Source organism: Sipha flava, unplaced genomic scaffold, assembly GCF_003268045.1.
Source record: "Sipha flava isolate LNK unplaced genomic scaffold, YSA_version1 283_pilon_pilon, whole genome shotgun sequence".
NCBI lineage: Eukaryota > Metazoa > Arthropoda > Insecta > Hemiptera > Aphididae > Sipha > Sipha flava.
In genome coordinates, this window is record NW_020272950.1 from 145,320 (window position 1) to 162,331 (window position 17,012).

The 17,012-nt window shown below is 29.3% G+C and overlaps 3 protein-coding genes across 3 annotated transcripts in view; 1 reads left to right on the forward strand and 2 right to left on the reverse strand.

Annotated features, from left to right (window-relative positions):
• Positions 1-576: 576 nt before the first annotated feature.
• On the reverse strand, positions 577-2,743 carry LOC112685592 (protein ALP1-like). The gene is made up of 3 exons (XM_025557523.1): positions 2,448-2,743; positions 1,200-1,342; positions 577-1,139 (listed from the first exon to the last, which is right to left on the reverse strand). The coding sequence occupies exons 1-3, from the start codon at positions 2,741-2,743 to the stop codon at positions 577-579; spliced, it is 1,002 nt and encodes a 333-aa protein (XP_025413308.1).
• A 1,178-nt stretch (positions 2,744-3,921) lies between these two features.
• On the reverse strand, positions 3,922-5,359 carry LOC112685593 (zinc finger MYM-type protein 6-like). Its single transcript, XM_025557524.1, has 3 exons — positions 5,196-5,359; positions 4,386-4,666; positions 3,922-4,100 (listed from the first exon to the last, which is right to left on the reverse strand). Exons 1-3 carry the CDS (start codon positions 5,357-5,359, stop codon positions 3,922-3,924), a joined length of 624 nt encoding a protein of 207 aa, XP_025413309.1.
• A 3,029-nt stretch (positions 5,360-8,388) lies between these two features.
• LOC112685595 (zinc finger MYM-type protein 1-like) overlaps positions 8,389-17,012 on the forward strand; it is a 9,836-nt gene continuing 1,212 nt past the window's right edge. Inside the window, exons 1-6 of the mRNA XM_025557525.1 lie at positions 8,389-8,482; positions 8,611-8,703; positions 9,243-11,596; positions 16,024-16,183; positions 16,249-16,325; positions 16,392-16,425. Coding sequence (XP_025413310.1) covers positions 8,389-8,482; positions 8,611-8,703; positions 9,243-11,596; positions 16,024-16,183; positions 16,249-16,325; positions 16,392-16,425 — 2,812 coding nt within the window. The remainder of the gene's footprint in view (positions 8,483-8,610; positions 8,704-9,242; positions 11,597-16,023; positions 16,184-16,248; positions 16,326-16,391; positions 16,426-17,012) is intronic.

A 17,012-nucleotide genomic window follows, 5' to 3' on the forward strand; every position in this document is an offset into this window, starting at 1 on the left:
TAAATTTATATTGTTTTTAAATGTGAACGTCAGCTGCGTGGTCACACGGGCGCACTTTTGTATACGCAGTACGCACGTTATATCCTATCCAGACGTTTTTGACCCACTCGTCCACGTGTAAATAATATACAAAAATAATTATAATTAGTATTATTAATATAAGCACTAAAATAATTATTATGGCAGCAAATGTTGACTGCGAAATTTTAATAAATGAGGTGCAAAAAAGGCCATTGTTGTGGAACACTGCAGACGAAAACTACAAAGACAAAACGAAAAAAAATACGGCATGGAGGGAGATTGCCTTAAGTATCATTAGCAAGTTTCAAGAAAAAAATAACTCTGAACAAAAAGTAATTTGTAAGTATTATATTTTATTTTATTATTTATCTAATACAATATAATACATCGGTACACAATTTAAAAATACGTTAATTCTTTTATAAATTAAGTTTTTGATTATATTTTACCCATCTGCCATTCCAATTGTCCTTCTTCACTTACAAAATAATTAGATAACGCATCACGATAACGGTTAAGACTTCGAGGTACCAAATAGTTTTCAACAATGCTAAGTTATTCAAAGCCACTGATTGCTAGTGTATCGTCAAACTTGAACCCATCTCGGTCACGAACAAAATTATGTAAAACGCAACAACATTTAACAATATCGACTGCGAAATCTACGTGTACATCGATCGGTCTGTGAAATATACGCCACTTATTAGAAAGAATGCCAAATGTACACTCTACGTATCGTCTTGCGCGTGATAGACGATAGTTAAATATTTTTTTTCGAACTGGCAAATGAGTACCAGAGTAAGGTCGAAGTAAGTGCTTGTCCAGTCCAAATGCTTCGTCACCAACAAACGCGTATGGTAATGAAATATCAACTCCTGGTACTGTTGTTGATGCAGGTATATTCAAATTATTTTTTTTCAAATTTTCCCAAAGTGCCGAGTTTTTAAAGATAGTTGAATCTGAATCTTTTCCATAAGATCCAACATCTACATAAATGAACTTATAGTTTGCGTCGGCAATAGCTAGCAGTCCAATGGAAAAGTAATGCTTATAATTCATATATAATGAACCACTTCTTTCCGGTTTTATGATTCGGATATGTTTTCCATCAACAGCACCTAAGCAGTTTGGAAAATTTGCTCTTTCATTGAATTCTTTGGCAATTTTAAGCCACATACCCTGATCAGGGATGGGAATGCATATTTCTTTTAATCTGTTCCAAATACTTTTGCATACTTTTCTGACGACTTCACTTGCAGTACTTCTCCCAATCCGATAGTTATAATGTAGTTCTTTAAAACTGCACCCTGAAGCGAGGTATCTGGTGGATAAAATAACAAAAAAATCAAATAATTTAAAAACTAATTAAAACAATTTAATAATAATTTAAAATTAAATAATTTAAAACCAAATAAACAAAAATATCCACTTAATAACCATTATGTGAAAAAAAGTAAACTTATTTTTATTTTTTATTTTAGTGCAAGATATAACTTCGAAATGGCGTACAATTCGAGATAATTATACGCGAAACTTGAAAAAACAAGATGAACGTAATAGATCTGGTTCGGCGGCTAAAAAAATTAGACAGTACGTCTATGGTGAACAGTTATCATTCCTGAGAAAAACTAAGGAGTTACGTAATACTGATTCTAGTTATGCAACAACTGAAGAAGATGGAGTAGACAATTTTGATGAAATTGAGCATGATTCAGTGACTTGTGTTGACGATGGTATAAATAACAGCAACATAGATATGGAAATCACAGCAACATCTTCAAACGAAAAATTCACAAGTAAAAGAAAAAAACCCAATGTGGAACATGCATTAATCGACTTTATGGAAAGCCACAAAGCATCAAAGAAAACCTCTGACAACGATGAGGATTTAACTTTTTTTTATTCATTACTACCATCCGTTAAATCTTTAACTATGGATCAGAAATTTGAAATTAGAATGCAAATAATGCAGCTCCTACAAAATTTAAGAACGCCAGAACATAGTCAATTTTATAATACTTCATCTACAACTTTCAATAAAACACCCGAAAATTTCCGTCCACCATCATCTTCGTCTGCTTTGTCTTATTACTCTCAATTCTCCAGTGATGATTTGTCAAACGAATATACAACTATGGAAAATGTTAGTTATTTAAATCCCAGTTTATAATTATATTTTTTTACGCAATATTATTTAAAAAAGTAAAATATTATAATATGTATACCTATTTATTATAAATATATATATATCAACTTTACTTCTTTTATTGTCAGTCATTAGCAAATAATTAATTGTAATATCTATTTTTAAATACTTACTAACAATATACATTGACTAATAAAGTAATTTAATAAAAATAAATAAAATACTGGAATAATAACTTATATTTATAAGAGTAAATTTTATTACAAAAATACCTACATACCTCAAAGTTATCACCAACATTTCTTCGGGCTGTATGGCTAATCGCATATTGGTATTTTGTAGCTGAATATCATTTTTGATGCACAGTAAAAGTTCATCAAATGATCTTACAGACATGCGGAAGTACTTAAAAAATTTTGACGAATCTTCTCGAAGTTTATAGTACAACTTCACGTAATGACCATTTGTATATCGTTCACAATTTATTGGATGAACCCAATGTTCCCTTTTAGTCCATTTTTGTTTTAGGTATAAATAGGTTAAAGAACTGAAGGAAAAAACTTCATCTGGTTCCATATTTAAAAAAAACTTTGTGAAAATAGTACGCAAAACGTCTTTACAACTTTACAACCAAGTAGATACTAGATAAGATACAAAATCAATGATAACACATTTTTAACGGACGTCATATTGACGCTCGTGTGCCCGCTCTAGTGCGCGCGTTAAATAGTACGTCCGTCGCAACGCGCGTACTTAGTGCGTCCGTGTGGCCCCAGCCTGAGTTATGAGCACCCGTGGCCCGCCCCGCCCAGTGCGGCAGCGCTCGACGCTCGTTCTGTATTTATACAGATTGTAAAATAATTATTTTTTCTATCATACAATGCATTCTATCGGCAGCTAGAACAAACATAATTTTAATAGCCTAATATCTCTGTTACGGGTAAAGTTCGAAAATGGGTAGTTTACACATTACCCGGGTAATGTACACCTTATTCATATGAATCGCATAATGCAGCGGTTCTCAACCTTTTTGAGTTCGCGACCCCCTATAATGTCACCAAGATGTCTAACGACCCTTTTGTAAAGTAAGCATTAAAAAATTGAATAAACTGTTATTGTATTTATTTATGTATATATTTTACAAAAAAAGTAATTAATTTGACTTACAGATAATTTTAAATAAATAGATAATATAATATTAAATTAAAATTTTTTTCGTCTTAAATATTTTACAAAAAAAGGTATACTATGTACATTTGAATATTTTTTAATTTAATGACTCTTTTGTTGTTGTTGATTTAAAATAATTTTATCAATCCTTGGCTCAATAGATTTGGATAGACTTATTCTCATTGTTGGCGATATATCCAGCCGATTTCTCGATTTAGTTTTAATTGTAGTCATCGTAGAAAATCCTGCTTCGCATAAGTATGTCGTTAAAAATGGAATTAACTTTTTTAAAGCTTCCTCTGTCAATGCAGGATACTCAGATTGAATTTTGATCCAAAATTTACTTATGTTTTTATTACTATGAAAAATCTGTTCCAACCCTTTGTCTGAATACAACTCAATTAATTTTTCTTCGTTTAATGATGATAATTTATTTTTTTCTGATTTAATAAATGGATTAATAACCCATAAGTTGTTTAAACGTATATCTTTCGTTGGATCAAAATATTTAAGAAATTTTTCTTTTAGTTTTAATAAATGAATCGCAATAACATTTTGCATTTCATTTATTTCATTTTCATTTATTATTTTTTCTTCCACCATATTAAAAAAGATGGGAACATATCAAACGTAAGCTTTTGTAATCTTTTTTCCCAAAGTTCGATTTTGTTAAGAAATGCTTCTATTTTATTGTTTGATGTAAAAATATTAGTATAGGGCCCTTGTAAACTCAAATTTAAATCGTTGAGAATAGAGAATATATCTGAAAGATAAACAAGATTTGCTAACCATAAATTATTTTCAAAATAATCACCCAAGGGTGATTTTTTATCTTTCAAAAATATTTCCACTTCGGTTTTAAGTTCAAATAAACGAGTTAAACATTTTCCTCGTGATAACCATCTGACATGTGTATGTAATAGCAAACTAGTGTAATCTGAACCCATTTAGTCACACATGACTTTAAAAATACGCGTATTTACTGCACTAGATCGAATAAAGTTTATGATTTTAATGCAAGTATTTAAAACATTAAATAAATTTTCACCCATATCTTTAGTGGCCAATTGCTCTCGGTGAATGAAACAATGTGTTGAAATTATATCCTTATGAGCTATCTGTTTAATTCGTGCTACAAGACCATTAAACTTTCCCGTCATGGCTGCAGCACCGTCAGTACATATACCAATACACTTGGAAATAGATAGATCATTTTTGTCGAAGTACACTAAAATAGCTTTGAAAATTTCCTCAGATGTACAAAACGTTGGTAAATTTAAACAACATAAAAACTCTTCATTTATGTCATTCAAATCGGTATCTACATATCTAATATAAATTAATAATATTGCTTCATTATTAATGTCTGTAGATTCATCGATTTGAATTCCATATAATATAGATTTGTTTATTTTTTGAATAAGTTGATATTCAATGTCAACAGCCATAACATTTATTCTTCTGCTGATAGTATCATTGGACATGGGTATACTGTTTATTTTAGTTGCATATTCACTACCAAACAACTCAGTAAAAATATCTATCATGCAGGGTTTCAATAGTTTTTCACCGATTGTATATGCCTTTTTAGATTTAGCTATATGCATGGCTGCCAAATATGAACATTTTAAGTATTTTTTATCTTCAGTAGTAAAAGATTTGATAATTTTTTTACTCGTGTAATTTTCTTAAAAAAAAATCTTTATTTCGATTTTTATAATGAACGTGATTTGTTTCAAGATGACGCAAAAGTTTATTAGGTTTTAGAGATGCATTGGCCAACACCATACTACATATAATACATTGAGGCAAATCTATATTATTTTCACGTAAATAAGTAAACCCGTATTCGACGTACCTTTCATCGTAGTTCAAAATTTTTGAAGTTAGTTTTACCTTTTTAAGTGGTGGTCTTAATTCATTTTCACTAACATCTGAATCAGAACCGTTCACAATTGCTGAAGATGAATTTGATGTTGAGGGCTGTTTAAAAAAATTTGACAAAGATGTTTGCTTACTCATTTTTTAATAATTAGGTATTGAATAAACGTACACTATGTACAAATAGCGTATAACTTATAATAACAATACTTTACCAGCAAGCTGGTGTACGACATACAACTGACGAAACACCGATAAAATACTCAGAACATCGCGTAATCGATTATATTGTTATCTTATCTGTAATTAGCCTTGCATTGTATTATAAATAAATAGTACGTTTTTATCGACTATCGGACTATCCAAACAAAAATATATATATTTCAACACTTACTATTAATTATAAGATTCTAAGTGAAACAATTTTTTCCCACATGAATTGGTGACCCTAAAAAAATTGTTGGCGACCCCCAAGGGGGTCGCGACCCCCCGGTTGAGAATCGCTGGTATAATGTGTACATTATCCAGTGTGCTATAAATTTAATTCGAAAAAAAATTATTAAGTTATTATTTTACAATAAAAATTTTTAAAAAATTAAATAAATTTATTTATTGAAACACTTTGAGGCATTTTGAGTTGCAAAATATCTCTCCAGATTTACATTTAATCGCACATTTATTTGTAAAATGATTATTTTCAAACAAACATTTTTTAAAACTTCGACCATCGAAAAAAATTGTGCATTAGCTATTTCACAAAAAGATTTTTTTGTACCGACACTTTATAAATATTTATTTATCTTATATATATATATATATATATTTTATATCTTATTTCAGATAGTATGTTATAATATTTTGATTCCGTTAAATTTATCGAATTTTCATTCTTTTCATTAATTTATTTATTATAATTTTCATATAATTTCTCTTTTTATGAAGACAAGTTTTTTTTTTTAAAAAACTAAATGATCAAACATTAATAAACTGAACAAGTGAACACGAAAACCAATAGCACCGTATGTAGTTTAAAACTATTATACAATATCAATGCACACGATTTATCATCATGTAGGTACAATTTATGTTTTATCGTATTTTATTAATATTATCTACAGTTCATATTTTGTCGTATTCTATTTTATGAAAACACTTTATCCACTAAAAGGGAGATAATGTAAAAATTACTCGGTTGATGTACTTACAAAATAAACGTTTTACAAATATGTTTACTTTATCCAATGGGCTTGGGTAATGTTCACATTACCCGGATGATGAATACATTACCCGATTTTCTTACTCTACCCGTAACATCTCTATACCTTGGACTATCTATTTATTCTATAATCAATGCTGATACTAAAATCAGATGATAATATCATATTGCAAGACAGCTAGAACGCGCTGTGCATTACTTTTGGGACAACCCTCGTATTTTCATTATTACATGACCGTCGCCGTCGTCGAAAAAACTAATATAGTATTTCTATTTCTATTACTATTAATAGGTTTCAGACTTTGTGGCTTTCAATTTAATAAAAAACAAAGAAAACGATGTAAATTATATAATATAATTTCAATTCAAATAAAAATATTTTTATGCATTTTTATTTTAATTAATTATTATTTAAAAGTAACTGGTTTTTTATTTATTTAAAGGGGGAGACGCCGTCTCAAAGTCTCCCCTAACGAGCCGCCCTGATAATTTCTATTAAAATAAAAAAATTAACTTTTGGCTCGAATCAGTAAATTGTGCACATGACGGAGACATTTCACTCCGACCTGCATTTTGGTTATCTTGAAATTTAACTCTTTTCTCTGGCGGCGGATGTACTGTCTCGTTTCAATATTTTCGTTATATTTTCACTGTCACTCTTATTTTAATAGAAAAAAATATTTATATATATATATATATATAAATATTTATATACGTATATTATATATTATTACGATATTAAAACAACATATTACATATATACGTAACAATATAGGTGTACATATTATATGGGTATGCCGACATTGCGCGCTTAGAGAGGAAATTGCCTAACTTCGGCAAATTGGGCCGACGAACCACGAGTGGAGCGTCGCCACGCCTCAGTCGGTCTCACTACCGTACCGCGCCATTATATGTTTTACATCAAGGTCCGCACACACTGCAGCGGTAGCGGTAGCGATTACCGCTGGTGATGGCGATATCGCTAGCCCACTCACACAGTAGCGGTAGCGGTACCGGTGGCAATTTTATAGCTTGCACTAACTGCGGTGGTAGCAATGACTGGTGGATTTTTAATTAAGCTATTTAAACTCCCGGGAAATAATAAACTGTCATAAATTCACATTGCATTGCGGCGATTTTCCAATGTTATATAATTTATAATAACATAAATAAATGGTTTTTTAGTATAGTATTGTTGTATAGTATTGTATTATAATATAATCAGGCACGTAGCTAGAGGGGGGCCTGGGTGGGCCGGGCCCACCTTAAATTTACTCTGGCCCAGGGCCGGCCCCCCCAAATACAAAATATAATTATTTTTACCAATTATTATTAAAAATGTGTATTATGCACATTGAAATAAATCTATTGTGATTACTAATATTACTACTTATTTTTATATTCGTGGACAACGTTTCTGAAAAAGATAAATAATAGGGCTTGATAGACATGCCTGTTTTATAGACAATAGTAGAGTAGCCCGCAGTAAGCAGTCAGTGCGTATTGTGTATCGACTACTGACTGCTATATAGACTGTCAGCGTTTGAGCCGTTATCTTTTAATAAACTGAATCTAATACATAGGCCACTCTAAATTTAATGATTGATTTTATCTTTTGTTATTTTTATATATCGATAATTCTCGTTTCTGATTATTGTTGTTGGTTTTCCCAGAACAGTATAATATATTATAATAATACGTTTGTACAATATGGTGACATGGTGTATATTATTATTATGTCATTTATATGCCTACTTTTATACGGGTTTGGACTATTTATTTCATTCATGTTTAACGTTAAACGCGTCACAGAATTTTCGACCAAATGAAAGACTCAAAGACGAACTAAGATAATATTATGATTGTTTGATTTGTATTTTCGCATGAATGCTGGCCGTGTGTACGTGTGTTGTACCTTTGTACTGTTGTGTCTCTTTTGTGAACTGTGAATAAAATGAAACGTATTAACAATTATTTTACTAGCAATGCCAAAAAAAAATGTACAACTCAATTGGATGCTATTAAAAATATAAGTTCTACCCCTTCTGGTAAGTACCTATAACCTATTACTATTTATTATTACAATTACCTTCTTGTATATTTAATATTTCATACTTTTACGACGATAACATTTTTATTTTACAAAAAATTAATTAATATATTTTATATTTTTCAGACAGCTCTAATTGTAAACTTACGACTGAGAAAGTCTTCAACAAAGAACCATTATTCTTAACAGATTCTTGTAAATTACAATTTGAAGATGATGGTAAATATAATTAATAATATTTTTTTAATATATTTATTACACATGTCACATAATATGAAGTATTTATCTATAAAGGACACCTATGATACCACATAATATCCTATATTATAATACAAATACTACATAATTACAATTTACTGAAATAAGTTTTAGTATTATGTAGTTGGTAGTTTTGTTATGAATCAATAACCATGTTGCATATTTTTACAAGTTAAATATTATTACATTATTAGGTAATATTATAAATATACCTACTTATGCAATATACTGGGTTGCATATAATAATATGTTATGTACATTTAAATGTTTATGACCTACTAAGGTCTAAGAAAAATGATTGTAATGAATCATTAAGTTTACTAAATGAATAAATATATACCTATATATATTATGTATTTATTTTAAAATATTAAATAAAGATTCTATGCAATCCATCATTAACATAATAAAAACTATTGATGTTATTTATTTAAAATTTAATGTTGTCTAATTGTCTAAAAATATATATTTATTTAAAAAAATTTTATTTTATTTTCCAGACAATGTGACAAAAAAAACAAGGGAAAATGATTCCAGTGATAATGATCATGATGATAACAGTGATATTACATCAAATCTGGATTATATCAATACAAGTAGTGATGATATTGATGACTGTAAATCTGAAGATGCAATTTATGAAGCTAGTGATTTTACATCAGTTCCAACAAGTAGCCCAACAGTCAAAACTGTTAAACTAGTTCCTGGACCAAAAGATCTTTCTCAAACCCTAGATGATGGACCAAAACAGCCAAGATTGGTAACTTACCCTAAAACAAAATTTGGTAAAAGAATGAGACATTTCTCATCAAAATGGTTTGATATTTATAATTGGCTTGAGTATAGTGTTATAGATAATTCTGCTTTTTGTTTTCCATGTTGTTTTTTCTCCAAAAACAAAGATAAACCAATTTTTATAAGTGTAGGTTTCAAAAATTGGAAAAATGCATTAGATCATAATTCAGGTTTAAGGAAACATAACAATAGTGAAGAACATAAGATTTCAAATACTATGTGGGTGTCCTACTCAGATGTGAAAAAATTAGGTAATTTGTCAGTGGCATCTTTGATAAATGAAGGTCATAAGAAATTAGTTTTAGAAAATCGAAATTATATTAAGATTATTGGGAGAACTTTGCTGTACACTGCTTTACAAGGCATAGCACAGAGGGGTGACAATGAAGAAGAAAGTTGTGCTAACCGTGGTAACTTTATTGAACTCTTAAATTTAATCGGTGATATTAGTGATGAATTTAAAAGTAAAAGAAAAACATTACCTAATAATGCTAAATATACAAGCCCTCAAATCCAGAATGAAATATTTTCAATTTTCTATAAAATGATCCATAACAAAATTAATGATGAATTAAAAAAGTGTCAGTATTTTTCTATAATTGTTGATGAAACAAAAGATATTACAAAAGTGGAACAGTTATCAGTTATATTAAGATATTACTTAGATGGGATAGTATATGAACGTTTCATGGGTTTTAAAGCTGCACAGTCATTAACAGCTAGTTCTCTCTTTAAATATATTAAAGAAATACTTTCTGTCAGTAATGTTGATATATTGAAATGTGTTGCTCAGACCTATGATGGAGCCAGTGTCATGAGTGGAAAAAATAATGGGGTACAAGCATTATTTCGTCAAGAAGTACCCCAGGCTATATATGTACACTGTTACAATCATAGGCTTAATCTTGTAATTTCTGACGTATGCAAAAATATTCCAACTGTAAAAATGTTTTTTGATATTATAGAAAATTTATACGTATTTGTATCTGGTTCTGCTATACACTCAAAATTTATGGAAATTCAAACAATTATGAAATACAAACCTACTGTTGAACTTAAAAGAATATGTTTGACAAGATGGACGGCTCAAGTCTTTGCTTGCTTAGCATTAAAGAAAGGTCTTAGTCCACTGCTAGTTTTATTAAATAAATTGATATTTGAGCAAGGTGACCGTGCGGCTGAATCAAAGGGCTTACTACATTTAATAGATTTTGACTTTGTATTTAATTTAAATATGTTTTGTGATATTCTTCAAACTCTAAAAACAACAAGTGATTATTTGCAAAATGTAAAAGCTGAAATGGCTGAATCCTTAGTCCTTATTTCATCAATCATAACTACTTTTAAAACCATGAGAACTGATGAAACCGGGAACAACAATTCCAATTTTAATAAAATGTACAATGAGGCTATAAATATTTGTAAAGAAAATAGCATATCAATACCAAATGAACATAATGAACATAGTAAAAAAAAAAGAACAAAAAAAGTCCCCGAAAAATTTAAACAGTACATATTTACTGAAAACAGTTCTTTAGAAACTAATTGGGTTTCATCAAAAAATGGTTTACGCCGACATGTATACCTACCTGCCTTGGATTATATAATAAAAGAACTAGAAGCACGATTTATAGATAATTATGATGTATTATCATCAATATCTTACTTACATCCCCAAAATTCACAGTTTTTAAACTATGATAATTTGAAACCTTTAGCTGCCCATTATAATCTTGATCAAGACAATCTAAAAGCAGAACTAAAAATTTTACCTACAACAATTAAAAAATATCAAATTCATTATAATATTAAGGTAAACAACCTAATGAACCTAATTGAACTACTTGAGAAGTATAAGTTAGCTTTCAATGAAACGTATAAGCTAGCTATTATAATAATAACTATTCCAGTATCAAGTGCAGCCTGTGAAAGAACTTTTTCATGTCTGAGGCGACTGAAAAATTATATGAGAAATCGAATAACAAATGAACGTTTGAACAATTTGTCTTTAATAAGCATAGAAAAAAAAATTTCTAAAAACTTAGATTTAGATACTTTTGTGCAATTATTTTCAGAACAACACAAAAACAGAAAAATTATTTTATATTAACTGTTTAATATTTATATAAGTAATTATAATAAGTACTGTATTATTAATATTTTCTACTTGTATGTGTACTTAATTTGTTTTACATCCAAAAAGTAAATTTGCAGATATTTCTAATTCCCCCCCCCCCTGTAATAGGTACACTTATTGTGAAAATATTTTTTTTTAACTAACTACCAACTAAAGGTAAATTATAAATTGATAAGATTTTTTGTATGGCATACCGTCTAATAATGAGTGTGAAGAAGAAGCCCCCTACAATAGTATTTCATTGGGAAAAATTATGATAAATGATAAAAGGGCCAACAAATATTGGCCCTCCCAGTGGAAATTTTCTGGCTACGTGCCTGAATATAATATGTTACGAAGTAAAATAAAACTAATTGCGTATATCTGTAATTACAGTTATGAGTAATTATTACTTACTTACTGACTAGTAACTAGTAACTGTACAGTTGCTTTTGATGTTAATCTAAACACTAATCAGTAATCACTAATCTCGAAACATTATACACAAACGTATTTTGGAAAAACAAAAATTGTTCATATGACTAAAAATAAAAAGAGACTATTCAACTTCAATCGTACACAATTTATTGTTACATATTGGATACATTTATGGACACTTTTAGAAATGATTCAAACTAGTATACAGTTTAGATATTTTAGAGTAGTAGATAATTATAACTATATTATTTATTAATTGTAATTATTAACAATAAAATATGTTGATGAATGCTAAATGCTAGTTTCACATAACTATAGATTCATGGCTTTTCATTATCTTGTATACGGTAATAACTAATAAGTAATAAAATGCTATTTGAAATACTGGAATACATTGAATTTAATGACGACGAATTTCAAGTGAAATATCAAAAACCGCTGGGCAGTAGCGGTAAAATTCAAGCATGCAGCGGTTTCTGTAAAAATCGCATCGCGATATTATTACCGCACCCGATTTACCGCTGCAGTGTGTGTTCTCTAATCAAAATACATGGGATACAATTTTACCGCTACCGCTGCAGTGTGTGCGGACCTTCAAAAATAATTTGTTTTCAAGTAAAACACAAGTTATGTGTACTGTAGTAAACAACACTGTATATACTACGGAGTATACACTAGGATCGAGTGGGAAAGAATCGGACAGTCGATTGCTCATGGCGACGCGTCGCCACACCGTACATACGATTGCACATAAACCATCATATAACGTGGCGACGCGTCGCTACGGCATGCGTCGCCACGCCAGAAATCGGTTTTACGTGCGGCTATAAATGTTTCACATCAATAATTACACGAACATCCACTTTTTAATAATTATATTTTTTGCCAAAAGACTGTAGGTACCTTTACCGTGCAACCAAAAATCTTTATAATTTAACAATGAATTTAAACTTGAAAATTTATATTTTTTAATAATAGTTAATAAAGTTAACAGTTCTTAAATTAATTTATTATGATTTAAAATTTAAAAAAATAATTGTTTTAATATTAATATAATAACCATTATGATATAATTCAAAAATCATCTATACCTACATATTTACATTAGTATTTATTGTCACTAATTTTAACAATTTGTAGGATTAAAACTAAGATTTTCGTAACAAACATTTAACTCACATTTTCTATTATATCAAAGGAATTAGTAGCATTAGATTACCTTAAAAAATAAATTTTTTTCTGCTTTGGATCAGAAGCTACAGACCTTATTTCAGCACTTCGTATTAAATGTTTTTTCTGCTCCACCTTATACTTTTTTAGTAATATTCATTGTAAAAGACCACCAGAAGATTGTCTAGATATTCAAAAAAATAAATTGAAGGTCGAATCTAATAAAATGTAAGGACTGCAACGAGTTTATTACACATTCCTACATACAGAATTAAATTCGACTGTAGAAAATAGATTGACACTCGAGTAGACACATAAAAAAGCTACACAAGAGAGTCGGTTGTAATAATTATCTTACAATAAAATAAAAACGCGAAGTAGTTCCGAATATACCAGTCGGCGTTAAAAAGACGACGACCGACCGATAATACAGATAAACGATAATTCTCGCACTACATTTACAACACAAAACATTATAACATTTATAAAATATTTAAAATCAATGTAAATTTTAAAATAGAAAAAAAAAAATACTCAATACGTTCTGTGTTCAATCTGCATGGCCACAAATTAATGTATAAACTTAAATAACGTAAAAATAATGTTCTGGGAAACGGGAATTAGATCTTCAGGCACGCTTATCTAATGCCAAAAATAATCTATACAAAAAACAACCAAATCGTTTATTTTAGTTACCCTCAATAGAAAAAGTGGTAAATGTTTTATGCTATTAAAAAATAATAAGTTTATAATAATAATGATAGCCCATTATAAGTTTGCATGTTAATGACGAAAAGAAATATTTTATTTGTTAGTTAAATAAAAATTTTATCATTTTATTGTTCAACTACCGGCCCAAATTTCACAATTTAATACGGCCCAGGAGGAGATTTCCTCATAGCCACCCTGGCCAGTCCGCCACTGCACATAGGCCCTGTGTTATATCGGAATGTTATTGCACGGTGATGTGGTGGGAAAGAAGGCAAAATATTTATCTCTCATGATGTGTAGGCTACATTGGAGGGGATAGAGTCCAAGGACAACCACTAGTTTATACCGGTCGTGTCACTCACTTTTTTTTTCACCTAATGTTTGGTGCATGTTTCATGTATTTTTCTTTCGTCCTTTTTTATTTCAATTTTTCTCGCATCGCGCATACCGAATGTTTCGACGCATCTACTCACCGCCCGCATTCATTTACGAACAACCACACGAACGTCACCGTCGTACGTACAGTGAACGTATTTTCGACGGGAATTTCTCATATTCGGTTCGTTTTTTCTTCCAATCGATTTGTAATTGCTTTTATATATTTTTCCTTGCCTGCACATTCAACGATAGCTACAACATTGTTTATTCACGCGTTGGTAAGTTACAAATTATTAAGATTTTATTATACATGTAGTGTTCAGAAACTGTTGCTATTTTATTTTTCATTTATTATATGAGTACAAATACGAATGGTCTTTGCTGTATTAGTGCAATTCGAGACATAAGCTGTTCGCTTAGTTCCTTCTAGAGAACTATTGTACAATATGTATGTATATGTTACAGTTAAGCTATTGAATTCCGTTCTTTTATGAAATAACTAGATAGTTCATGAATTACCTACAAATGTTAATTAAAGTATGAAATAATACATGAAAATTATACTTTAATTAGTTATTTCTTAGAATATCTAGTTATTCTATACAATTTTAGTTTGATATTTATTTAAGTATAAAATACATTCAAATTTAAAATATATTATAACATTTTATTTATTTTAAACTAAATTCATTATTTATTTGTACATACAAAGCTATTGTAGAGACAGACGAACCAATACTGAACGTGTGTGACAGTAAGACTATAGCTAAACTTTAAATCAGTTGTTCTCAACCGTCTCGAGACTATTACCCGTAAACTGGGTAAAATATTAGTAAATATCCCTAACCTCATAAAAAGCACGTGTACCAGGCCTAACGTAAAACCCGTGTTATCGGGTTAGCGGTTGTCGCAACCCAATTATATCGATTTATGAAACTGCAATGATGGATATATATATATATATATATGTGTGTGTGAAAAGAAACATAAAACTTTTTTATTTTTTGTTTGAACGTATGTAAAAACTAGTGGTTTCGCAGAAAATAATTAAGAGTATAAAATTAAATATAATTTGAAGATAATATAACAATAATAATAATTATTATTTATTAATTATTAGTATTTAATTCATTTTATACAACCTCATATTATAATTATTATAATTTGAGGTTGTATATAATAAAATAAATTCATGATAAGTACATAAAAAAAAAATTTAGTCCAGTCTTTACCCATTAAAAAAATCTTATTTTACCCCTTGGAGGATAATTACCCTTAGTTTGGGTCTGTTGCATTAAACCTTACCAATTTTATTGACAATCTGAATAATAATACATATATAACAATAATTGTATCTACACGATAAACGTACATGAACACTGCAGTCACTGACAACAAGAACGGCAATTTTATCTAATTTATTGCTAAAATGGAACGTAAAATAACGATATTGTATATATATGAATACATCAATTTAATACATAACATATTAATGAAATGATGCCACAGAATGTACAAAATAACTAGCTCAAGTATAAATTATATACATAACCTATACGTTTTAGTTATTTTATAAACTAATTCTATATTTTAACTTTCATATATATATATAAGAGTAAAGTATTAGGAAATGTCATTAAAGTCTTTACTAACTAATTATCCTAGTATATTAGATTATATTTACTATCAATTCAATACCAATGGGTAAAGTTAGTGGAGTTGGTGTAGTCAAGAAAGCAAATCGGGTTCGTAGAGTATTTTGTCCCATTTGGAAAAGACCTAATCATAAGAACTGCAACTGTTTGGCTGACGAAAATGAGATCAACGACATAAGTATACAAAATAAAATTCACAAGACTTCACAAGTGTTAAATTTCACATAGAAAATTTTTCAGTAGCTGGATATGAATGTATAATGACTTCAGAGAAACAATTACCAAAAATCAAGTGTAAACGAGTACGACCAGAAAACACTGTAAAATATTTATATAAAAATGATCGTAATATAGAAATATATAATAAGGAATTGTTTATTTTTCAGAAAATAGTTGAAATCAATTATCAACCGAGCACAGGTGATTCCAACCAAAAAGTGGTCCCGAAAAAAAAATGGTGTTACAATAATTTCAATAATGGTAATAAATCAATTCATTTTAAAATATTTAAACCATTATTCAAAACCACAGACTTGCACAGAATTTCTGTAGAGATTAAAATACCCAACCTGCTGTTTCATCATCCATAATACAGTTAATTGTATGTTATTCTTCATCATCTCATTCGACTATCACCCAATTATTTAGAACGGCCACTTAACTTCCATTCATATCGATTTTCGTTTAAATTCAAAAATGGTTTTCGTATAGATGCTATCTTCATACTTGACATACTGGTTCTTCTCGAAGTTAAATAAGTTCAAGCTTATTTCGCGATATTTTTTATTTAAATTCAATAATGGATTTCGTATGGGGAATGGACATTATCTTCATACTTGACATACTGGTTCTTCTCGAAGTATGTTTTGGTAAAAAAAAAAAATGTATTTTCATCTACTTTAAGGTAATGGAGCACGTCAAAACACCATTGTCAAGAAAAGTATACTCTCAATTGAAAACGTTGATATAAAAACAGAACCTGAAAGAATAACTACTGATGATTCTAC